Source organism: Mytilus trossulus, chromosome 14 (assembly GCF_036588685.1).
Source record: "Mytilus trossulus isolate FHL-02 chromosome 14, PNRI_Mtr1.1.1.hap1, whole genome shotgun sequence".
Classification (NCBI taxonomy): Eukaryota; Metazoa; Mollusca; class Bivalvia; order Mytilida; family Mytilidae; genus Mytilus; species Mytilus trossulus.
Window position 1 is genome coordinate 31,995,124 of NC_086386.1, and position 27,333 is coordinate 32,022,456.

Genomic DNA, 27,333 nt, shown 5'->3' on the forward strand with positions numbered 1-27,333 from the left:
CGATTTTTGCTTTATCCTACATATCGGTCTTTTAATGTTTGTCCATAAAACCTAAAAGTCTTAAATTACAATGAGACTATGATTTTGCTTAGAACCAGAATATTGTCGAATAAATAGCTTCAATGAGGGCCTGGACAGGGTATTGGGAGCATGGGAGAGAGGGGCCGGGAGAAGGCGTATTGCACCCTATCTGTCTATTAATGTATCTCTTTCAAGCATATCTACTCCTGAACAACTGGATGGATATTGAACAAACATTTACATTAGAAAGTTCTAAGTGATAAAGGGAGATACGTGTTACTTTAATAGTATGGCATTACTAATCTTTTGAGGGAAACTCTTCCCGAATGTTTTATGGATTTTAATCAAATGTATGTCAGAAAAGATAAGGGAGAGAGGATAGGGCAGGAGAAGGGAGAAGAGGGGCGCCGCAGGGAGAAACCTACCCCCTGTCCAGCCCCTTTTCAATGTCAGAAAGATTCTGGTAAACGCTCAGAATGCACAATTTTTGCGTTATTTTTCTCAGAGCCTCTTGGGTCCTTAAGCAGCCCCCAGACCCCTGGCAAATTTTTTTTTTGACTCACTATTAGAAGAGGCTAGTTACGGCCCTGAAGCGTGACAAAAAGTGGCTCTGCACAAGCACGACAGAATATTAATTTGAACTAAATGAATGTATAATAAGACTCCTGCATTAGTCTGCTGTAGGCTGATGAAACATGGATTCTTAAAAGTAAAACAATGTTTAATGTATCAACATTTTAATGGGTCAAATATTGCTTAATTTATAGTTTTCATAGCAATGTTTTTTTGGATTATTTTGTCTTTCATCAACTCTCCCCTGTATTAAGATCTGTAAATGGATCTTCTGTAGACAGAAACCGCATATAAATTTGATTTTTTAAGAATGATCTCTACTGACTTTCACTTTTGATGAATGTAACCAGAAAACCAGACCATGCTAAAGATCTGCAGGTACATACAACCCAGACAACCACACTACAGCAGCAAAACCATCAAAAAGTCAACTAGAACTCAAATGAGATTTAATACAATATGCCATTCACAGCTAGCAGTCAACCCAATGCAACCAAACCTCAATTTTCCTACAAAAACTTTGATGTGGCTTCACAAAATAATGTAATTCTCAAGATCAGCAACATGTACAAATCAATTAAGTTTTGTGTATGCTGTGTATTTATGTATCACTAGATACCATTTGTCAATAAATAACAAAACATATTAATGTAACACCTTTATTCCAATTGCATACAATTTCCTGGACATAAACAATAGGAAATTATAAAATGATTTTTTTGTAATTTTTCATTCAAAAAATATTAATTAAATATGTCAATACTTGTGTAAACATTCACAATTATTCCCTTTAGGTTGGATTCAATAACTAATATAATGCTGAGTATACATACATATTTGTCATGCACCATACATGGATATGAAATAAATTCTTCAAATAAAAAGCATTAATCCCAGAACTGATGGTAAAAAAATATCTATATCAATATATATATAATAGTTTTTCTATCTGCAGGTTTGAATATCATTTTGGATACAGATGTTTGTTTAGATATGAGAAGATATACATGTATATTTAAATATGCTATTGCATTTAAAGTCATTTATAAAATTAAACAATTTCAATACTTTTAGAAACAATATTCCTTGATCAAAAGGCAATTTTAATTTGCTTATGAATGTTTTTAACATGATAGTAAAATGTTTCAAATAGTCTGGACATAAATATAATGGAAAGTTTATGTTTCTTTGGTAATTTAAATAAATTTTGAAGCAAAAAAGTCATTTATTTTAATTCTGCAATTGATAATTTTGAATGGATGGTTAATTAAAAATGCATTCTGTAAGGTGCTTGTATAAATGCAACATTTTTTTTTTATATCTTAATTTCAATAGTAAACATTGCATTATTTTGAATAAAAATTTCAGAAAAACCCTGATAAAAATAGGTATATGTTAAAAACTTATTCCTGTCGCTAGCTGTCATGTTTGGATATCACATTTAGGGGATGTAAACTACTTTTCAAATAATTACTTACTTCACATATAAGTTTAATACACCAAATCAGAAAGCAAAGTCAATACAGCAAGTTTACAAAATGAGATCAAATAATGAGAATCATATACAAGTTGCCTACCTTTAAACTGTGGGAGGACCAAATGAAGTTGTAGATAAAATTAAACAGATGTTGGTTTTAGGCAACATTGTCGAGTAATTAATTAACTTTTCTCACTGCACGTTTCATAAATTCATTTTGTACATTAAAATGGTAATATAATAAACCACAAAAGCAAGACAAATTTTGAAGTTCGTTTTTTTTTTCATATTCAAGAAAATCTGTATCGAAAATGATTCACTATTAATGTAAGTATTTGGTGAAAAAAATATATATTAATAAAAACTAAGAAAAAACTTTCTTAATAAACATGAAACAATAAAATCCAACATATATCAAAAGTAAACAACAAATCAGCAACAAAAATATTCTACTAAAACAAGATTTAATCTGAAACCATCTTGTTTCATTTAGGAATATTATTGGTGCTGTTTTCACCTAATAAAAAAATAAACATTGGCACTTTTTCTGAAGTAAAACAATATAGGATATCATTTTTAACTAAGAAATCATACTATTAACCCTTGATTGCATAAAAATTTTGAAATTAGAATCCTGTTAAACTTTTAAATACAGTTAAAAGTAAACTACTGAAAACCTTCCTTCTTACTTGAAAGTTAAAAGCATTTTTTTTCATGCACACATATTGGTCCTCTCTTATCTTTTGAAATCTTCAGCTATGGAAGTTATTCTTACTTTTTCAGTGTTATTTTTACATAATGAAAAACTTTTCTTTTTATAATTTACATCTGGATTTCGAATAAAAATGTATAAAATATACCCTGAATTTGTTGTAAATCCCTACAGTGCCAATTAAAATCATTGGTTTTTTACCTACTCCTATCATGTATATAGTTCAGTCCTCAAACCTGCACTGAGGCAATCATAAAAATTTAATATTACTAATTTCCCAACTTTTCTATTGTATTTAAATGCTTAACACACTTGTGCATTATATCATATTGGGTCTCAGTCTAAAGCAAGTTAAACTTCCCTGCAATAGCAGGATATAAGATATATTTTCTGGATTAACTTGAATTCTTAGTTTAAAGATAAGATTGCTTGCTGTCTTAATAGTTTATAAAAGTTAACATATGGCAAGTTTTGAGTGGCTTTAAAATTCCACAGTGATATAAAAATTAACAAAATACTTTTTTTTATTAAGTATTGCATTTCTTATTTTAATATTTGTCTGTAAATGGGACAAAATTTTGTCTTCTCTCTTTTACATAATACCTCAAATGAGGCAGTACCTATATATTTATTTTGCTTTAAGAACATGGCAAAAATGCATACATGTTGATCAGAAAAATATTGAGGTTGCTGAATATAACAATACATGTGAAAAATACAGTGTATATATACATGGAATGAATACTGTTAAAAGCTAAATATAGAATCCTGATATGGTCCATGAAAAATATCACATCAGTATAGTAAATACCTAAACATATAACAAAGTAGGTCCAAACATGCTATTCTATTAATCTCAGAACTGTGTGGTAGTAATCAGCGTTGTTATCCAAATATGTACACACTTGTCAAAAAGAATGTAGAGTAGAATAAAGTCATTTTGGTTGCAGACAAGTAAAATAGGTCATTACTGGCAAATTTGATTTTTTTTTATTAGAATCATCAAATGGTCTTTAATATTTTGATACCAATGTGTACAAAAAAAGTTGTGTTAAGGTGGTACCTAACACTACAGGGAGATAACTCTGTAATATCAGCTAAACGTTTTAATTACGTTGCGTTGTGAATGCAATATAAAGCTTCTCAATGATCAAAATTAGTGTTTGTCAAACTGCTATATAACCATTGTAATTTTTCTGATAAAACGCTTGGTTCAAATTTTTAGAATTTTTGTTAAAGGGTCAAAGTAAATACTTTGTCAAATTTTTTTGAAAATTAAACGAGCCAAATTAATTTTAGTGAAAGTGTTGGGTACCACCTTAATTGAAAATTTAGTCGCTGTACGACCTCACTTTTGTTAACTTTAGAATAGCATGTTTAGAACAAATACCACTGAGCAATTTATCCAACATTGTAAATCTACCTTGAAGTTGATTCAAAGCTGAGAATATTTCAGCCTGTATGGTGTTTCCCTGCATATCTTCCTTATTTAAATTTTACAAGACTGTTTTTTGATGGGCAATGTGTACATAAATATTTACTTCAAATGTTAATTGGGATGTGCATTATATGTACAATTCAGCATAGTATTAGTTGTATATCTATATAAGTTTATACAGCAACCAGCCAGGAATAATGTGCAGAGAAAAAAGTAAATGTATAATATAATTAAACATGAATCAACTTGTATATAATTGCAAAAGTCATTTACAAAATTAAACAAAAAACTAGGAATGACAAAAAAATAAAAGCACATTGTTATAAATTGTTTTTAAGATTGGATTATACTTGTAAACTTAAATTTGAATTTCCCTAAAACAGGTAATTATTTCTTGGATAAATAAATAATTGATTAAAACTTCAAATCAACCATTATGTTGCAACATTGGCATTTAGATTTTTATTTGTTGGTGTACTACTGAAAATGTACAGGTACATAAACACCATGCTGTATAGTTTCCAGTTACTTTTCTAATTTGTTTGACAGTCACTATATGGTTAAAATTACATTTTGACGGAAAAAAACACCCACCCTTCAACAATTTTCTGAATGCAAGTTCAACAAGATATCGTGACTACCCTTCTAGGTGTAAAGGTTGTAAGCAATCATTTAATGTTTTAGAATGTCTTAATTTAATATGGGGAATTGTCTCGTGTCATTAATGTCCTTATTTTTATACTGCTGCAAATGGAACCTACTATTATAATTCAAATATCTTTTAAGATTTAAATAATAAGAATTAATATGAATGTAACAGATGAACCCTTAAAATTTTTAATAGATTTTCTTTAAGTACAAAATGTTACATAGAAAGTAAATGCTTGTAAAGTATTTAATAGTATATTTGATGAAAATAAAAACTTGGAAAAGTAACTGGAACTACTCTAACAAACACACAATCTGATCATGGTTGTGTATCGATTAAAATTTCATACCGATAATTAAAACAGTTAACATTGGGTGGAAATGAAAAACACACATTGCAAATAATGATTAAACATATAATTTTCTGTATATGAAAAGTGTAATTAATAGTAAAGTTTTTCAAAAATAATAAAGAAAAATAATACCAAAAAACAAAAGTAAAACACTCTTGTCCTCAAGTATATATAAATATATATATCTTGCCCAAGCATTTGAAAATCTGCACTAAATACTGATTAACAAGCTATTAAAAACATAACCAACCAAAAATATTAATAAACCTGCTTCATCTAGATCAACGAATCAACAAAAAAAATTAATAAAGTTATTAAGTGAACATATAAGTGGACTTAACACGGATTAATTAAACTCAAAATTAATGACTAAAGCAAAATGTAATAAAACAGAAAAGTTGCTATAAATACAAGACTAAAATAAAATGAATTATAATAATAATAATCTGTTTAGGGAAATTTGTTGAAAAACACATGTAAATATGTAACATTACAATACAAGGAAAATAAGCACCAATTTAATATATGCTAACTGTACAACATAATTCCCAACCCCCCAAAAGACTTACTACTGATATTAATAAGTCTCTCTTCCAAGATTTTGTAGCAGAACAAGACTGTTACAGTTATTTCTGCTGCTAATTATTTACTATCTACTTAAACATCATACAAAAAATAACAATAAAATTTTGATCACATGTGAATTTGAGACAGAAAAAAACATGTATTTACAAACTTATACAATATCATTTAGGTGTACTTGAACACAGTATAAAATAGAATATACCTATTATGCAGAACTGCCATCATAATTTAAAGGAGTATTTAAAATCAACATAAATTATAATCTGATTTATATTCTTAAACGCTATTTTGGGCAAGACTATCCAAAACAAAATTCAAGTGTTATAGCAACTATATATACTTAGTTGAATAACTCTGCAAAAGTTACAGAAAAAAATATTTCCATGGATAGAAATTAGTGTTCTATATAAAACTTTTACTTTATATTTTAGGCTAATCAAACTATGTTATCAGTACCATGCATTGGTATTTTTAAATGAACAACTGCCCTATTAGAAATAATTGAACTGCCATGTTTCCATTTGAAATTATTATCAAGTTTCAAATAGATACTTCTCCAAGAGAATGTGGTATTTAAGAGTAACTGCTTAGAATCAAAACCATGTAATAATCTGGGGTGACACATCTCACTGTAACTCAATTAACGTACTTCAATTATGACTAGCCTAATAAACTAAAGAATTACAATTTAGATATAAACAAAATGAAATTGAAAAATTTCATTCAAAGACAATAATGTTGTATTACAAAATTTCCAAACAATAAGATGCAGATAATTTTGTTATCGGACATATTCCTAATTATATAATTATTTTCAATTATTCAAATATATTAGTCTAACAGATGTCAAATTTGAAATTTGATATCAAAATAAAGCTCATTTTAAGTTTTAAGGTTATGTAATGTAACAACTGTGCTAGGGGCATAAAGGACACCTAGAATTCCTGAAAATTGTTCCAAAAATTAATTGGCTTTTTTTCGGAAGGCATAAAATAAGAAGTCTGAAAATGGCTGGAAAACTAGATGGAAGTTTTGCTTAGGTAGAAATAATTTGATAAAAAATACTTTAAAGTGGAAAGCAACTGGTGCAATATTCCTCTATTCTGATGGTTCATGCCAAGAACTCTGGAATGATATGCAAGAAAAATTTCAAAAATGGTAAAAAAAAAAAGACTACATTTAACAACCATCCGAAACAGCTTAAAATTTCAAGTAAATCCACCAAAGCACTCATCTTCAACTTAAATCAGACAGCTTAAAATTTTAAAAATCCAAAGAGATACTTATTCCATCCATTTAACTAATTCATATCAGCTTTCATGAAATTCGATGAGAGCATTCTCTAGTCTTTGAAGAACCTGTGGACGGACAATGGTATATATATCAAAAACAGCCAGTCTTTGACCGGCATGAAAAATAAGTTCCCTTAAAGAAAACTAAATTTAAGAGATATGACTTGTATTCTCAAACTTTTTAATTCCTGAATCTATTGAATAACAATTCTGAAAAAAGGCAGCTTGTCTCTCGATTTAAAAAATGTAAAATAAATTCACAAGATTGAAAAAAGTAACTAGAGTTATCACATAATATAAACCGATGGACAAAGACAACAATTTATTGTAATACATCCATTGACAAGCCTATGCAATTTAAAGTCTTTCATTATATCTAAACTGCAACTGTAAAGCAAACTTATAGCAATTTTTGCTTTTAATGTTTCAAATGAGGTCATTATCTTTTGATTGGAAGTGATTTAATCCCCATTTGATTATTTCTAGGAGAAAACTTGAATCAAGACAACCAGCAAATGTTCTTGTGCTAAAGGAAACTTCATCTGGGTAAATAAAAAAATCTTACATATAAAACATTAGAAAAACTGACCCTAATCATGTCTTCCCTTCTGTGCTTGGTAAGTTCTACAGGCAAAACTTGGTAAGTTCTACAGGCAAAACAAAAGCTAATTTATAAATGTTTATAATATCTATCCTGTAACAGTCTTGTTCTGGTATTAATAAAAGATGGCACTCAAAAGTAAAAAAAATAAAATTGCTTCATAGGATCATCAGCCATACAAAGTTTACTTCCACATAAAATATAAAGGATGTGAAAATGAACCATGTAAATTACCCTAAACCCTATAGTTGTACATCTTATCTATGAAAGATTCTTGGCATAGACATTCAACTTATTCACAGTAACATTTTAACAATTAAGAAAAAAAATGAACAATCAAAATATTTTAAATGCAAACAGTCAAAATTTGAAAGCATTGAAATATTAAAAATATTTTCAAAACATCATATATTTTTATACATTTTTTTGTTGTTGAGGTTATTCAAATCAGTAAATAACATTCTTTAATAGGTTAATCTCTTGTACCCATTGAAAATTTTCCACAAATAAAATAACAACAGTGTTTTGAATAACCTCAAAATATTATTTTATTATTTTTTTAATTTTTTTTTTCAATACATTTTTCTAACATTGGAACATGAAAACATATTTTTAACGGACTAAAATCAGTCAGTGTTAATAATGAATAATGAAAAGCTCGTTGTAACCACTAAAACTAGATTGTCATTATAATGAAAAGTGAAAATATGAGACTAAATAAGTAGCTTTTAAAAATGGACTCAAAAGGGAGCCTCATTTTTAAATAGTTTCTTTTCAAACTTTTCCAGAAAAAAGAAAAAATATACTGAATAAAATATACATTATTAGAATACATAAAGAAATATTTCTGTAAATGAAATGTATATAATCCTAGACACTAGCCCCTATACATACTTTTATTTGTTTGATTTTTTTTTTAAATAGTGTAAAAGTAAAGTACAGTTACACCAACAATTTTTAGCAGCATGCTATAGATGGTGGGTAAGACATTTCTACAATTTTGTTAAATGAATGATCAACGAAAAATGACTTTATGAGCAATCTGGTTCTAAACAATAAAATATAAGAACATGTTTTAAAAAATACAACTAATAATAATACAATGTAAGTGTAAATATATAGATATATATATCTTTTTAATATGTGTAAATGATCAACATCACCAGTCACAAAATATGATATCAATTTGTAAAGCCATCAATTAGAATGAACACAGAAAAAAATAATTAAAAATCAAATCCCTTTGTAAGGCACAGCAAAAACTGGTCATGTTAAATATAATCTGAGTATGTGACTAGAGTTAATACAAAAACACTTCTGCATAAAAATTCTACAGCATTACAATTTTTATGCATCTTTTTTGCACTTATATTCTATGGTAAAAATTTCATTATAAAGCATGCACTACATGCAAAGATTAACTTTTCACTTGATTTTTTAAGTGACATTTCATCTTTTGAATTGTATTCTGAATGTATGGTCAATCAAAAATAAATAAAAAATTCCTGAGAATAAAAATTTCTTGTCTTGCAATATCTGACAAACATTTTATGTTATCAAATAGGATCTACATCAACGAGATAATGACATATAACGTAGATTTGGACAGAGTCTCTTACTTGTAACATCAATGCATATGTACAATTAGTTGTTCCTTACATAATTTGTATTTAATATTATTTTCAGATGTGGGAATTCATTATATGCATATGTTTTGGTTTAACCAGGTATTAATCATTTTAAAACAGTAAAAATTACAAGTAAGAGACTCTGTTTTTTTCAAATTTATTTTAATCATCTAAAATATTAGTATATTTTAATATCATTAAATCAGAAGCTTAGCTCTTGGATAAAAAATAGTGCAGATGGTAATTTCACTTATTTTCATTATTGGATAACCATCTACTACTACTAAAGAGAGTCCATTTTAAATGTATATTAATATACAAGTTGCATTATGATAGGTAAACAACATTTGCTATAAAATAAAATTATGTAAATTCTTATTAGTATTAATCTGTGTATAAAAATTGCAACTAAAAGAAAAACAAAGAAAAAAATAAAGTATATTAACACAGTGGCTACAACAAGGCCCTGTATAGCCCTTTTATAATATGTATATAAAACGTATATAAATGACCACCAAGGTGTAATCTTTAAATACAAGAAGCTTCAACTGCTTTCCATATTTTCAAAAGCACTGCTAAACAGTAAAATAAACTAAGCACTTTTTAACATACGTATTTTCAAAAATATTCTCTTTTTTTACATTCTCTTGCTCCTCTTCTCCATTGAGCTGATTAAACTATGTATAAGGTATTAAGTACCAGCACATGGTGATTGTTTTTAGCAAGAGTGACTACATATCCTTCTGATGTAATCTTCAATCCACAGCAACGGCTCACTTTCACGTAGGGACATTCAAACTCTCCAATCAATGATCCATCTCTCTGGAATACAGCAACATGGAATCTGTTACCATGGCTATCTCCAATCAACACATCCCCGGCATCACTGATATCAATACCATTAGGGTAGTTGGTGATGTTCTCACATCCAATTCTCCTAATGAAATGACCTTCTTCATTGAAAACAACAACACAATGACCCTACAAAATCAAAAATACTGTCAAGTTGCCTTTCCCATCTTTATGTTAATAAATTTTGGTCAAGATCAAGGTTGGTGCAAGGAATACACATTTATGTTGCCTCTAAAAACTATTCAAACATCAGATCATTGTGTCCGACAGTAAATTGATCACTTATATTTATTAAGGCAAATCCTTTTTTTTTTTATTGAGGATATGCACATGAACCGTTAGTTCATCATTGATTTGTTGTGTTTGTGCTACCATAGGTTACAAATGTTCTTGCAATATAAAAAGGGTGGAAAGCAGCTATCAGTCGGAAAGCAAATGAAACAAGTGAAACTGCGAGCTACTGCTCACTGATGATACCCCCGCCGCAAGTGGATAATATAAATAGTGTAAAAATATGCAAGTGTTCGGTAAACAGGAAGTTGTTGAGTGATGAATCTGAAAACGCATCACACAGTATAGCTGACTTATATAATTCCTAAAACCAAATTTCAGAAATCCTTGTATTGTAGTTCCCGAGAAAAGTGTGACGAAAATTTTCAACTTGGCTATCATGTGCAAAATCATACAAGTGTTCGGTAAACAGGAAGTTGTCAAGTGATCAATCTGAAAACGCATCACACGGTATAGCTGACTTAGATATACCCTCAAACCAAATTTCAGAAATTCTTGAATTGTAGTTCCTGAGAAAAATGCGACGAAAAAATAAATAGTGTAAAAATATGCAAGTGTTCGGTAAACAGGAAGTTGTCGAGTGATGAATCTGAAAACGCATCACACAGTATAGCTGACATATATAAATCCTAAAACCAAATTTCAGAAATCCTTTTATTGTAGTTCCTGAGAAAAGTGTGACGAAAATTTTCAACTTGGCTATCATGTGTAAAATCATATACAAGTGTTCGGTAAACAGGAAGTTGTCAAGTGATCAATCTGAAAACGCATCACACGGTATAGCTGACTTATATAAACCCTGAAACAAAATTTCAGAAATCCTTGTATTGTAGTTCCTGAGAAAAATGCAACGAAAAATATTCATGGGACGGACTGATGGACAGACAGAGGTAAAACAGTATACCCCCTTTTTTTAAAGCGGGGGTATAAATATCCATGTATTCAATGCCCAATAATATTTCCAATTTCTACAAATTGTGTACAACAAATCCATATTTGAAAACAAAATGCTATATAACAACGAGTGTACTGATTTTTAGATTTACCTTGAAATCACAGACAAAATAGTCTTTTCCACTAATGGCTATATCTGATGGCTCTCTCATGTAATCACTACAGTCAAACCACTTGAGAAGGTCTCCAGCCTCAGTTATACAGAATACAGTAGGAGAAACACTGTCAACTGCTACAATGTGTCCTATAATAACACACATATACAGTCGTATCAACACAGCTGGTAACCAAATGATACATACAGGCTTAGAGATTAATCTGATTAATAAATTCTTAATAATTTTCTGAATGAATATTTCTTTTAACAAGTACTACATTTGATTTATTTAATTTCTAATTTCCAAAATAAAAAAAATAAAACAATGTAATAAATAAAACTTATTCTTATATAACTACTTCCAAACATTACATATATTTATAGTTATTAGCATCAACTACATCAACAAGTCATTTGGAGGTTACAGTCAATAAATACCTTGTTGAGTAATAGCTAAGCCAGCAACAATGTCTATGTATCTTATGGCAATTTTCTTCACAAAATGACCATTTTTGGTGAAGATCTGCATTCTTGATCTTTCATTTCCACGGTCACAGACAACAAACTTTCCAGAATTTCTCATCACTGCCACTTTTCTTGGATACCACAGCTGTCCTTCCTCTCTGCCTATAAATACATATGGCAGATTTTACAATAAGAAGGAATTATTGTTTTTTTGTATCCATCAAAAAAGCAATTGCTGAAACTGTGAAACAGACTGTGTAATGGAGTAATGAATTATGTTATTGAATAAAATGTGTCTTTCTGAGTAAATAAAAATAAAAATTACTCTGTGTTTGTGTTTTTTGTTAGAATTAGAGGGTTTTCAATTTCAAAATATTGGACATGGAATAGACATCATGACCTACTTTACTGACATCCAGCTTATTTGGAGTGGAATTTTGAAGTATTATTTATAAGTTGAGCCTAATAACATGGACTTATATTTTAATAAAAAGTCTTCTTTTGTGTTTTAATCATAACTTTAAGGCAGATTTTTATTGGTAAAGGCTAAAAAAGGTAATTTAATAATATTGTTGCTAACGTCACGTCTTTTCCGTCCATTGTGGTATGTCACGATCGCAATTTTCTTGTTGGTTCTCAGACAGGCCATTGTAGTTATTTTTATCCCGGGTTTTATAAATAATTGAAAATAGCAATCATATTAAATTTGGATTTTTTTTTGTTTTATTTTTTGCGAACGTTACTACTTGAGGTTTCCGTCCAAATCAGTGTCACGTGAGCAACATATATTTAGATCTGTAACTCTCCTGTATAGGAGTTACGATATCGCCCTTTGCAGAAATAGATTCGGAGTCAGTTTCTTCACATGATGGGGTAGCAAAGAAGGTAAGTTGTATGTAATATCGTTACAAGAGGACCTTAAATGTATTCCGTCCATCAAAAAGACGTTCGCAACAAAACGTAATGTCATGATAGTAGATGTTGCTAATGTTACTATTACGAATTGGTTTCTTGTGTATTCATTTGATATAAAGTACAATTTTATTACTCCAGGCATATATTAAACATCACTGTGTGCATACATTTGAACTTTTAAAGATGTTGTTGCTCATGTGACATGTCCAAATGTCGCTAACGTTACTCATTTTTGTCTCCGTCACGTTAGCAACATGAAAGTAGGAGACAGAACACAATACTGTAAAATCTGCCATATGCCTCTGTCTTAACAATACTTTGAACTTTAAGAGCAAAGCTACCAATTGGCATTTGCTTGAACATGTAATGCTAGTATTACACCTTGCAGTGAATTTATTCTTCCACTTATTGCATGTCTTAGAGAATTAAAACAAGGCTTATTGCATTTCTTAGAGAATTATAACAAGGCAAACATTTTGAATATGAAAAAAAGCAAATGTTCTGCATACTTCCATGTCTGTCAAAATTGTAACAATGTTATTCCATGATGCCAATGCAGTATGTGGAATAAATCAAGGAGTTGCATACGATGTGTTTTTACATAGAATAGACCATTGAACACTTTATCAGACATTGATAAAAACTTCCATTCAGTGTTCTCAATAATCTTTAATCACACTAAAATGAATTTTGGACAAATATCCCATAAGACATTTACAAAGAGGAAACAATTGCTAGAAATACTTTTTCATATACTTCTCAAGGACAGATCATTTTAAAATTGTTGAGTCAGAGAACAGCAAGAAGATTCCATGAGTTTTGGCGACTTTAAAATTAAATAAATTACCTGGAATTCCAAACTGATACTGAAATTCACCAGTTTTCTCAAAACACTGAATTCTGTGGTTGTTAGTATCTGCCACTACAATGTTTTCTTCCTGTCCAAGACAAAATCCATGTGGTGAATTAAACTGTCCTTTGCCAGGTCCAAGCTGTCCAAATTTACACCTGCAAAAAATATTCCAGTATTATAAACTACACAAGATTTCTACTTGGATTGCCCACTACCAAGCTTTCACAGGCTCAACAAAAGTCAACGTATAATGTTGATATCATCACTTTATTCTTCCAACATTTACAATGGTAAATTAGAAGGAAGTGGTCTTCATGATTTCAATTTTTTTTAGCATGCACCCTCACCCATTCCCTATTTATTATTCCTACATTTGTTTCTTTTTACATCTTCTTATTTATGTACTGTATCGTACCTGATCTGCATGGCACTGGTTTTGTTACTCCTCCTGACAGGTGGATATTGTCCAATACTACTTCCTGGACTGTTCATTCCACTTCCACTTGTTAAACTTCCGGCTAAAAATAAAATCACTCTATCATGCCTGGAATTAAACTTTTTTCCTACTTTTCTATCGTTTTGAAATACAATTCTTAAAAGATCCTCCAAAAAACATTTATAAATTTTGTTATCTATAGCGTTCTCAAAATTTTCATGTATGTAACTATGAAAATATTTATAGGTTTTTATATAGTAATATTTCTTTCAGTTGTGTGTTCTTTTTTACTAACTGATGTTGATCATGCAAGTTTTAAAGATAATTTTTCAAACAATAAATCTTAAGGATGATTGTAGCAATGCAGTTTTAGAAGTGTTTTTTTTTATCTCATTGACGGGCACAGACAGTAAGTGACGACAAAGCTTACATGACAAGGGAGCTTTAAAGTAGCAGAAATATTTCTTACTAGAACTTGTCATTATGTTGCTGAGACTGGTCATGTTAGAAGAAGATCCTATTGGTCCAATGTTGCTACCAATAGTTCCCACACTACTCATCCCTGCTCCAATAGTTCCAATGGGAGGTTGAGGGTTGTTTTGTACCAGTCTGTCGAGAGCATCCAGATTAGGTGTCTGTGATCTTGGTGTTGGTGGATTCAGCAGATTGTGTTGAATATCAGGACTACTGGTAATAGGTGTCACTGAGTGGCTCCCTCCTAAATCATCTATAGAAACATAAGTCATCGGAAATGAAGACAAACATTGACAAGTTGTATAAAGTGGATGTTAATTATTTTTTACTTTGTTAGAAATGATGAGGCCTAGGACTTTCTCTTTTGAATTGTTTTACATTTTGCCCTCCCAGGACTTTAAAAAGCTAGTTATATGATATGGTTAATGATCATGTTGCAACTGAAATGTTTTTAAATTGCAGTTATATGATAACATGATAGCATAGTGAAGTCTAGCAATATTCTGCAAGAAATTATTCCTTTTCCCTCTTTGATTTGTCTTGCATAGTTTGCATTGTTTCTATTTATTTATTATCTTATTGTATAATTGCTAAGAATGTGTGTCCTTACATATTTTAATAATCAGATTTATAAATTCACAAAGCTCTTGTTACATATAAACTTACTAGGACCACCAAAGCCGCCAACTGATCCCATCTGAGCTAAGGCTGCTATATTGTTAAACATTGGCTGTACACTGGAACCACTGTTGTTACTGGCAGCATCAACAGATATCCCACTGTCAGACATGGCAGGACTATGAGAGCTTCTAGACAAACTGGACCCTTCAACCATTGACTGGGTACCACCGGTAATTGCACCATGCATCGGAGGATTCATAGATGAGCCAATATTATGGAAATTTCCAACATTTGTCAGGCCAAGTCCCATGTTGTTTGCCTCAGTTTCTTGTAGTAGATTGTTTGACATATTGTTGGACATATAGCTGGCACTTGACATTGGTGGTGGCATCATACTGTGATCATTCATCATATGTGGTGGCATGTTAAAACCTTCATTCTCAAAAGAGGAATGCAGTGAAGAGGATGGTCGCTCTGGTTGCTAAAAAAACAATACACCAGTTTATGATGGTCAACCATGTGTAAATAATTTTCATGAGTACATGAGTGACATTCATATAGGAAACAAAGAGAAAACATTTAGGAGCAAATACATGTAATCAATGCATCTTAAACACTTTAGCCAGCCAAAGTGCTGTGTATGTTAACTTATATAACATTAACATGATTAATTCATCTATTTTTCACTAGGTTTTTTCAAAACAGTCGACAGAAGCTCTTAATTTCAAAATGGAAAGGGGTATGCAAGCAACTTGGTTGTAAATTAAGTTAGTTCTGAACACTTGTAAAACTGACCATGTCAAGGGAATACATGTTTAATAATGGTGAGACTTTATTACCTTGGGGGTTTCCTTGGTGAATGAACCGAAAGTATTCTCTACTGCATCTTGGAAGACTTTGCCATCAGTGTGGAACTCAATGTTAACGTTAACATCAGCTTTTGGAGTATTGTTGATAAGTTTAAGTAACTGTGACATGATCATTTTCTTCATCATCAATAGTTGTAAACCATTTCCATGCTTCAGAACTCTTTCAGCAAAAGTGCAACAGTCCTCAATTTTCTCAGAAGTTTTCTCAACATTGTGGAACAATTCCATTATGGCAAGTTCTTGGCAAGAATGACGATTTTCTAGTTCCTCCAACATCTTTTCCTGAAAACAACAAGAACTCAAAATATTAAAATCATACTCTGTAATTACTTGTGGCTCATTTTTCATCTGCTTCTCAGATTTAAATAAGTAGTTCCCCTTTGAACTAACTTGGTGATGGAACAAGCAAACTTATATTCAGTCATAGAAATTGAGGTTAGGCATTTACTGGAGAGAATATATTTTAACCCTTTCGCTGATGAGTCCTGTTTTACCTGGATCGGAATACCTCTTTTATATTTTCCACTCAAAACAGTGCAAACATGAGTTATCTTTCTTTGTTGAAAACCTGGATGAAAATGTTGAAAACTGTTGTCAAAATCAGAGGAAATTTACGGAATTTAAGAGAATTTGAAATGAGGGAACATTTTTTTAAATATGGAAGAATGAAGCCAAACTAGAGAAATCCAGAAAATATACTTGAAACAAGAACATACCCAACTTTATTTGTTATCTATCATAATCTGTTGAAAAGACTTACTTATAGTGTTAATACTCAATGTCAGTAGTGAACCTTTGATAACGACTATTCAGTATTTTATCTGGAAAGTTATGCTGATAAAAAAAATCATACCTTTTGTATTTCAAGTACAGTTCTGTATGTCTGGAATGTTTCTTGAATTAGCCCTTTAGCATCATCTCTCTGCATCTGTAGGTCTGACAGAGAATTTTCAAGGGAAGATGATGCCTCATTACATGCTGACACCTTACTCTTACACTCTGTTATAAGCACATCAAAATCACTTCTCTGAGACTCTTCAATGTCAGTAATTCTCTCATAATGGTGATTTGGTTGCTTATGGTCTGCTAACATACACTCATTGCAAATTGGAACCTGAAAATATATAGAATTGATAAATTTATTTCATTTTTTAGTTTTTCTAATTAGCTTCTAAATTACAAGTCTATTAAGTTACTTATATATTAAACATACTGGTACTATTACTACGACAACTAGAGTGGACACACTCATAAGTTGTCCACTCCGAGTCAATTTTTTTTTTTATAACTTATAAATATGTTATATTCGGGGGAAAAAAAAGAAGTAACAATTCTGCTTCTACTGTGTAGGGCTTGTGTAGCAAAATATTTTGATTATCAAACACACACAAGAAATAAATAACTGAAGTCCTGTTTTCTTCAATAATTTTAATATCATTTTCTGCAACTAACTCATTGACATTTCCTTTCTCTAACCAATAAGTGTACTTCCTATCACTATACAGAGTTGATCCAAATCCTAAAAAGATTTTTTTAAGAAGTCATTTGAAAACCCTTTTCAGCAATTCCTCAAGTCTTTGATTTCAGTATAATTGACCTTGAACTTAAAGGTGTAACAATCAATAGGGAGTTTCCATCCATGCTTGATCAAACATTGCATTTAAAAAAAAGATTTCTCAAACGCTCAATAAAGTTATATGGAACGTGTTAAGGGAGTGATACTAACACGGGAGAATTTTAACATACCTGACAAGTCATGCAGAAAAATTTCATTTTTTCTGTTGGATGACTGGAACAGAATATTGGCTTATGAAAAGAAACTGTCTCTGTATCCTGCATGTCATCAAACTTCACAACCTACAATAATTAAAACATATTCTATATTTTATAGATAAATTCTTAGAACAGAAAGGTGTATTCAATTTTTTCTGGAGTAGATTTCTTCATCAAAGCAGAACTTACTTTAACGACTGCAGTTAATGTTTATATGAACTTAACAGGAAAAATAATGTTCTAAATAAATAGTTACATGTCAAATTGCATTATAACGGTCATTTTTAGACCATACAATAAGTTTTCTTTTTATAAGTTATAACTTGATTCATTTCAGCAGGAATTTAAAATTAATACTTTTTACAGCCGCCATCAAACTGATTTCCATGTTTTCTACAACTACAATATCACCAAGAAATATAAGTGTTCAGTATCAAGGTGAAAATGTAATTTGGAACCTGTTTGTAATTAAAATTGTAAATTGGGTGTATCCTAATATATCGTTTCTTAAATCTTTGTACTGAAATGAGATAATTATTTTTTTGTGTTTACCTTATGATTATCGAAACATCTCATAAACTGGTGAGCTGTGACACAGTTCTCACACAGATAACTTGCACAATCACAGCATCTGGCAACAGCCTTCTCCTTAGCTTTACAGCTGGTGCAGACAAGTTTCATCTCATTCATAGCTGACATCTCCAGTAGATCTATTGTCACATGGTCAATCGGCAACTCTTGGATCCCTTTCTTGGGAATAGTTGTTTCCTGCTTACATTTAGGACAAACAATAACATCTTTTGGTTCATTTTCTTCTTTCTCTTCAATTTCCTTTTCCAAACAGGACTGACAGAACACATGCAGACAGGTCAAGATCTTAGGCTGATTAAACGTGGACCCACATTTACCGCATGAATTTTCATCATTTTCCAGGCTGCATGTTAGTGAATCAATTGGAGACTCCCTAGGAGAATTTTCCTTAGAGGACATCTTCAATTCTATGTCTGCTAACTGCAAGTAAAGAGTTATAAGTTGTTACAACCTGCAGCTTGTTCTACAGCAAAGTTAAAATTGAAAGTCAATTTACCCACAATTAAGAAGGGTCAGAAAGTGTTTCCTATGATCATGTGAAGCTAACTACCAAATCAGAGGTCAGGAGTCAATTTCACAAAGAAACTTTGACTAAGAATGATCGCAAGTCATGAACAATTCAGTATAGTAAGTTTTTTTGTGAAATCGACTCCAGGACTGTTGTTTCTGATTATTGGGCCCATTGCAGACTTTGCGAAAAACAAGCAGTCCCAACAGTCAAAAGATTTCTTTTTGCCTAAAAGAACAGGGTGTTATACTACGCCAAAAGCTCCAGCAGAAAATACTCTTCTATTTACTTTATTGCATATATAATACACATATCAATTACATTTTCCTCCAAAGCTTGTTATTTTTTGCTCCTTTCCTCTTTTTTTCAGGTGGATTTTATCTCTTTTCATGACATGAATCATGTTTTATTGAACATGAAATATTTATATTGGTTAAGACAAAAAAATCCCAATTATAGTTGGGAAAATTGTCAGGACACAAATTTTTGACCTAATTTTTACTACCTATGGATCTTCAGAACGCTGGCACTGTTGCATCAATATATTCTGCTCTACTTCATCATTATATTTTATTGTTCGTTTCTCACTTCCGGATAGAATTTCGTATTCTGCTTCAAAATTATACATTAATGGTTGGTTGGCCCAAAATTTATCTATTCTGTTTTTGAAAGTGTTTAAAGTTTTTGCTGATTTACTACATCAAACTACATGTATTCTACCTGGTCTGGGTACTAATTAACTGATAAATACATCCTTGCAAAATATTGATTTAATGTCATTTACCATGTTGTAACTGTGAAAATAAAGTGATATATAATCAATTCATCTGTAGCTATGATCTTTGCTGTACATCATTTTAACAGGAAAAAGATTTAAAACCACAGTAATCTGATTAAAATAAAATTGTCTTGGCGACACCACTTCCTGGTCCACAGGATTAATGAACATTTGTGTTCCATAGAGTAAATCAGATATTCACATTGAGTATACCTTATTGTTTTCTTTGCCAGTCTGTTTTCAGGTGTTGGCTCTTTGGTAGCAATATTTCAGAATGCATGATACCATATCAAAATCATATCAACAAATACTGGCCAATTTGTACATTGACCTTCACCTTTGAAACATTATGTTACATATATTTTCTTATCTTAAAACTGCATGGTAAATGAGTTGCAAGAAATGCAATAACTTGTTAGTATTCTAAATTTGAATTGAAAGGATGGAATAAGATATTTTTATAAAACTTACTTTCGATTTTCCGTGTAGAAAAAATAATTTCATATTATTATGTGCACACATGCGCGATATTCAACAAATGGCTGCCGAGATGGAATATTTTATGTTTTATTTCTACTTTCGTTATATTAATACAAATATTAAAACGACCATGCAAACCAAGTTATCATGTGCTGCAAACAAATTAATCATAAATGTTTTCTTTATCAGCTGTTTATAGCAGCACGTGAGCACGTGCGTCAACACTGAATTTTTTTACTTCCTTTCAACGACTCTTTCATTTGCGATTTCAATAGATATTTCGCACACTTTCAAAACAAATGTATCACACACATTTTTCATACAATTATGACACAATTTCTTTATTTGCCACAAATGCCATAAATCAGAACAAGTGCAACCAGTCTGGTCGAGGAAAATTTGAAGGTCAAACAAATGTTCATCTGATGATAAAAATCGAGAGAAATGTGAAATCATACATACCTGGAATGTCAATAATTAAATATTCTTCGATTTTATTGTTCCATCTGCGATCAGAAGGTCTTTAATTTGCGATTATTTCTCCCTGGAAGTCAGTCGTCTTCCCGCCATGTAAAATACTTAGAAAATGATTTGTTCGGTATTGTTTACACATGCGTCAAAATTCAGCGCGAAAATACAAAATCCCTAAGTTACAAATCTTTGAGGTTATCAGACAGTAGTCTACTGTTTATTACTAGTCCTTTGTTGGTCTGAAGATTATTTACTTTTCTGCACAGCGTGGCATAGTATTTATGTATATTTATTTACAAACTGAGAATATCTGCACTGAATTTTTAACTGAGGGGGGATAGGACCTTTATCGGGACTCCGGGATCGGGTGTTTTTAAGCTCGGGATTTCGGGATTGATCCTTTCGGGATCCGGGAAATCTTTTTTCGAATCTCGGGACCTCGGGATTTCATGTTTTCAAAGCCCGGGATTTCGGTATTTCGTATTTTTAAGCCCGGGATTTCGGGATCAGGACCCCTCCTACCCTCCCTCTTAACTGACACGGAATTCGGAAAATGAATTTGCGTTAATTTTTAATTGTGTTTGAAAGTTAACTATCAGTCATCGAGTTTTAAGGACAATTGCTTCCTGAATAAAATATTTCAGAAAAAGTGATATGACAGACCAACTTATTCAGTCATGTAATATGATTCTGTACTCTACAAAATATAATATTTAACAAGTCAAAAAGGGTACAACATCACCATTAAATAACTTTATCATATGTTTAGTAGTAAATACAGTAGTTTTGCATATGTGATAAATAGCCTGCTGTTTAATCCATATCGCGCAACTTTGATGCGCACCCTTTATCGCATACCCTTTATCACACCCCTACCCTTTATCGCATACCCTTTATCGCACCCCTACCCTTTATCACACCCCTACTTTTTTTTTTTTTTTTTTTTTTTTTACTTAGTCAGTTTTGGTTTTTTTTTTGCTTATGAAAAATTTTCCTCAATTTTTTTTTATGACGTCATTGTTTGGTATGTGACGTCACGAACGTCGTTTTCATATTGTATGTGACGTCAAGAACGTCAAAAAAAATTCTTATGTATAAAAAATACAAAAATAAACAAAATATTTTTAAAACAAAAGCACGTAAATTGTAAGGTAACCAAGGTGCTTCGGATTAGTAATTGAGCAGTTCTTTTTTAAGGCCATTGAAACAAGACAAAAGTAGATCTGAAGGTAACCCAGTGTTATGAATCAGAAAACAGTTCATATAATACTCTTCTGTTGAAACATATGATAAAGCGTATAATACATGGCAAAATCCGTATCACATGCCGTATCACCCTCGACCAATATTATCCCTCAGGCCTAAAGGCCCTTGGGCTGATATTGATGTCTCGGGATGATACGACATATGATACGGATTTTGACATGTATTATTCTCTATATAAAATGAACAAATATTATATATTGCGGATAACAGATATCCTTGACCTTCTTCAATAATAGCACGATGTCAAATAGGTTCTATATACCATTGCATGACTGTTACGTGTAGTACGATTTCCTAAAGAGTTTCTATCCAACCCAGTGGCGGATCTAGAAAAAAAATTGGGGGGGGGGGGGGGGGGGGGGGGTCCCAAATGAATATTGAATGGTATGAAAAAGGTTAAAAAATACCTTCGACATTATGGAAGATCATGAATTTGGACAACACCATGCGATGCACATATTTCTAGGTAAAGGAATTTAAAGACATGTAAAACTGATCTTTATTTAAGACTCTATACAATATCTTGCAATCTAAAAATAGCACAACATACAACTGTCATCTGAATAAGGCAAGCTGTAAAAAAGGTTTAGCTAAAATGTTCCGAATCGGTAAAAATAGTTTAACGTAAAATTGTTCAAAATTTACTAATTTAACAAACTTAAGAGTCGTTTATCAGGTCATTCAACATCATGCTTCGCGGGGTTTCCTTGCAAAGTTATCTATAATTTGTTTAATGTTTAGTTCCAAACTGTAGTGCACATGCATCAACGCAAGTCCGTTTAAACGCGATTGTCCCATAGTTGTTCTCAGGTAGGTTTTTAGAAGTGATAACTCACTGTTGGATCCCTCACATTCGCAACTCGTCACCCCCATGGTAGCTATGATTTTTAAGATATCAGAAATAATTGGATAGTCGGTTTTGCAACTTCTTTAGAGCACCGGCTACAGTTTCTGGTTTTGAAAGCATTGACTCTCAAGTCTTTTGCCACAAACGCAGTATGGAAGGCATTGTAGATGGACTCGGCAAATCAGTATGGTAAAAGTCTACAAAATGTTAATTTTATCAATGTACCAACTTCAATGCTTGAATTGCTGTTGATGTTGGGGAAAAAAGGGGGGGGGGGGGGGGGGGGGTTGGGGCTGATTGTTTTTTTTTCAAAATGTACATAAATGATATTTAAAACCGAGACTCCGTTAGTTGGAGAATGCAATTATATATGGAAATTTCACTTAAAAATACAAAATAATTTGTATTTACCTTTCAAAATAAAAAGTCAACTTCTTCATATTGACGAGCTGTTTTGACAATTTAATTACATGTATACAGGTGCGGCGACCGGTGCTTTTCATTTGCGCCAATTGATATTTCATTTGCGCCAAAAATTAAATCTTTCATTTGTGCCAATATTACAGGTAAGTACAGGTAAATACATGTAAAAATGTATAATGTATAAAACATAAAAATTTTCAAAAAGTCTTTTAATAATGAAGAAACATATTCCTCAGAAATCAGTTATCATAAAATCATACAAGTTATGCTAAAACCTCGATAAAATCATACAAGTAATGCTAAAATCATACAAGTAATGTTAAAACCTGAATAAAACCTTGGTAAAATCATGGAAGTAATGTTAAAACCTTGATAAAAACAGAAAAGAAAGCACTTTATACACTGGAGTACATTATTGAGACATTTGTTAATCTATAGTAAAGTTAAAAGTCTGTTCTGGCACAAAATTTATAAGCAACGGTCTTGATGTAGTCATGCCTTGAAATTTCCCCTCGTAGGTGCATGCCATGATTCTCCATAAGATAGTCAGTTTTCTCTTTCTCCCATCGTCGAACTGCAGCCGGTGTGTCCTTGGATCTTATTTTGATGTATGTTGTAGCCTGAATCTTCTTTACAACGTCAACATAAATAAACATGTTTGGATGTTTTAAATAAAATTGTTCATTGAAATGTTCATGGAATGATTCCGGTCTATTGTTGGATCGTTTGAAATTAGCAGTGGGTGTAGCAGCCCAAAATGACGGTAGATATCTAGATTCCGGGCGTGTATAAGTTTCCAAAACATAGTCAGCAAATTTTATGCATCTGCTATCAGTTGGAGATTCAGTCATAATGTCCATCAATTTGATCAGGCGGTAGATATGGTAACCCCAAAAATAATGATAAATAATATTCAACTTTTCCGTTACATTACCTGTCATACCTGTAAAATGGCGCAAATAAAGGTGTTTTTTTTTTTGCGCAAATGATATATAACCTTGTGGCGCAAATGAAAGGTTTGATTTTTTAAAAATTGGCGCAAATGAAATGCAGGTAAAACGCATTGATCCGTATTCTATTATTGTGACACCTTATATTATTGGTATCCAGGTAATCCGTAACCATTTAGTGCGATGAAAGGATTAATCTTAAGTGTTATTTTGTTAATTAGCTAGTGATTGAAAAAATAGACACTTTAAAAAAAAAATGAGGTTCGTCATGGGGGTGGTCCGGTGCGCCGTGGGACCACCGGCTGGATCCGCCACTGCCAATCGTCAGAAATATACACAATGACATTCATATATATATATATAGCTATGTGGTACGATTTCATTTTAAAGGGGATTCCATTCAGTCCTTAGAATTATACACAATAGCATTCATATATAGCTCTGTGGCACAATTTCCTAAAGGGATTCCATTCAATCCTCGGAAACATACACGTAACAATGACATTCATATATATAGCTCTGTGGTACGATTTCCTAAGGGGTTCCATTCAATCCTCAAACACATACACAATGACATTCATATATATAGCTCTGTGGCACGATTTCCAAAAAGGGTTCCATTCAATCCTCAGAAATATACACAATGACATTCATGTATAGCTCTCGGGCGCGTGCGATTTCAAGTATGTCCGTCAGTTTACTTTCGCGACAACTCAAATTCTCGGAACTTATATACCAGCCAACCCGGGAGTTCTTGGTTTTCAAAGGATTTTCGAAATTTTTTACTTGTCTTAAGCTTTAATTCCACCAACCGAAGGGTGACTTGCTGAAATTTCTAGCTTTCTTTACTGACCATTATTGTATTAATGTTGATAGTCTTTAAAATACAAGTTTTACAACAAGTAGCAGATCATTTTAACATTATCGATGACCCATGAAATCAAATGAATCCTGACAAGAAACATTTATAGATTGCATCACTCTATTCACAAAAACATAGTTGACCTACTGCAAATGATCTTATAGTAGCGGGTCAAATTATATAAATTTAACACTGACCAAATGCACTGAAAATGAGGCCAATATATGTTAGGTTATGTATGCCAGATAGACAGGTGCACCCTTGTAGTCATTCCATGCACCAAAATACTGTTGACCTATTGGTTATATTATCTGAAAAACTTAAATGAAATTGACCATGAAAACTTAATATTGAAAATTGCAAATTGATTAAGTCACTGGACCACGCCATAGCTCATTATATATGTATTATTGATGTGTATGTAATTCAAATGTACACATATCAATATAGTGTGTATAGAATATATACTGAGACAAGTGCTAATATATTGTACTGCATTAGTGTACATCATAATTTTATGCTATAAAAATTCAACTTTCATCTAGAAAATGCGGGTTTACCATGTTTTGCGTTAAATAAAGTCTAAACGAAAATATCCCTCTATCGAAGGATAATAATTCAATACAGACCCAACCTGTTAAATATGGTCGTTAGTTTTCGCGTTTGAAGTGATTTTCATTTCAATGCATTTTTATAGCCAGTTACTTGAAAGTATGGTCTCATAGTTGAAGACCGCACACTGGCACATATGTTTAAATCTTCTGCATTTCAACAATTTAAGTGGGGTAATTAAAATTGTCCTTATCTATTTGCCTTTTGCCGTTCGTCAAACACCGAACAGTTTCCGTCACAACTTTTATAAATCTATATTGCTATATCGATTGCACATACACACATGCTTGTTCCTATTGAAATCAGTAGTGTAACAAACTTGAAGGGAAAAGGAATGTTATTAATTTTGTTTTAAAAAAACTTATTAAACATGGGGTCTATTTTTATTCTTTCAGCTCCAAGAGAGGAATAGTGTGCTGAGTAAAGTCTGCTAGTCAGTCTTTCCACCTAAGACAACGAGTTGCACATATTATGATATTTAATTCTAGTTCTGGAAATACGATCTTTGTGTCAGATTGATACGGTGACTGTTCAGTGTGTGTCGAGAGAACAATATGAATCCTGTGTTGAACTATCCGATCTCTAGACCCTTACCTACACATCTTTTAATTATTTACAATAAATATGTAAATGGTGTTGACACATCGATCATTCGTAATTACTGAAGGACATGTCTAACTTTGTAATGAATATGAGGTCATTGACTAGAGAACAAAATCAAGCTGTGATATGAACGTATCATTAGCAATCTCGTTAGTGAAAGTTTTAATCAAAACTTTCCGAATTTCGTTGTACAGCCGATTACACTACGTGTGTAGGCAAAGGTAATATATTTGGTTAGCTGAACCGTTGAGTCATTATTATGTGAGGTATAAAACCCTCCTTTCGTAGAAGCTTAGTCCAACAGACAGACAGATAGATAAGTTATCTGTCGGGCTAGTTTACCTTACCCCAAAATGACTACGCGGATCAACTAACAAGCAAGATATTGCCAATGCCTACACACTCAATGAAATAGGCTGTAATAATACCAACTGTTTTTTTTGGATACTCTTGTATTGATGTACCTCGAAATATACTGCAGTTAATTTGAACAGAACTTAGCCACTTTGTGACCGTCGACAAATAATTCCCATGATTTAAACCATTTGGAGTACAGCAACTTTTTTAACATTTGAATTTGTTTTGTTGATAGTTTTGCACCAATCCTCTGGTAATGTTTTCAAACGTATTAAGACTAGTTTCAGATATTTTTTGAGAGAAACGGTCTATATTAGAATCAACAATATTACCTCTGGGTGGGCTGAGGGTCATTTGTTTAATTCCGTTTGAACCAAACGAGTGAACCCGGGAAAAGGGCTATCCGACATCTTTCCCTTCCTTTGGAAAACATTGCCCTTCATTATCAAGACTAGAAGATCCATATGGTTTCAAAGAGACATCTGTCTCATCAAGACCACCATCAAATCACCTGTACCGACAATGTGCTGTTTTAAATGAAAATTTAATATACATCTCTCAATCTGATTAATCAGATAAGCTGGATACATGATTTGCATTTTAATCAAATTGACATTTTCTTATAAAAGTGAAGATAGGGTTTCAATCAGATGATTT

General features: G+C 31.7%; 1 protein-coding gene across 3 annotated transcripts; it reads right to left on the minus strand.

Moving 5' to 3' along the window:
- Window positions 1-1,239: 1,239 nt before the first annotated feature.
- On the minus strand, window positions 1,240-20,913 carry LOC134697136 (B-box type zinc finger protein ncl-1-like). 3 transcript variants are annotated; one of them, XM_063559198.1, is made up of 12 exons: window positions 20,748-20,913; window positions 18,481-18,939; window positions 17,902-18,012; window positions 17,009-17,269; window positions 16,126-16,437; window positions 15,332-15,767; window positions 14,661-14,918; window positions 14,171-14,273; window positions 13,750-13,910; window positions 11,961-12,149; window positions 11,518-11,669; window positions 1,240-10,309 (listed from the first exon to the last, which is right to left on the minus strand). In XM_063559198.1, the coding sequence occupies exons 2-12, from the start codon at window positions 18,916-18,918 to the stop codon at window positions 10,001-10,003; spliced, it is 2,730 nt and encodes a 909-aa protein (XP_063415268.1). In that variant the 5' UTR covers window positions 18,919-18,939; window positions 20,748-20,913; the 3' UTR covers window positions 1,240-10,000. The 3 variants fall into 3 exon arrangements, with proteins under 3 accessions (XP_063415268.1, XP_063415267.1, XP_063415266.1); XM_063559197.1 differs by lacking the exon at window positions 20,748-20,913 and adding an exon at window positions 20,277-20,677 and having other exon boundaries at window positions 14,661-14,909; XM_063559196.1 differs by lacking the exon at window positions 20,748-20,913 and adding an exon at window positions 20,277-20,480.
- Window positions 20,914-27,333: the final 6,420 nt, after the last annotated feature.

Coding starts and splice junctions, on each gene's coding strand:
- LOC134697136 (XM_063559196.1), bottom strand. CDS start 20,327: ATGTGTGCACATAATAATATGAAATTATTTTTTCTACACGGAAAATCG. Junction 15,768..16,125: donor TCACCAAGGAAACCCCCAAG/GTAATAAAGTCT, acceptor TTGTTTTTTTAG/CAACCAGAGCGACCATCCTC. Junction 11,670..11,960: donor CTTAGCTATTACTCAACAAG/GTATTTATTGAC, acceptor GTGTTATTATAG/GACACATTGTAGCAGTTGAC.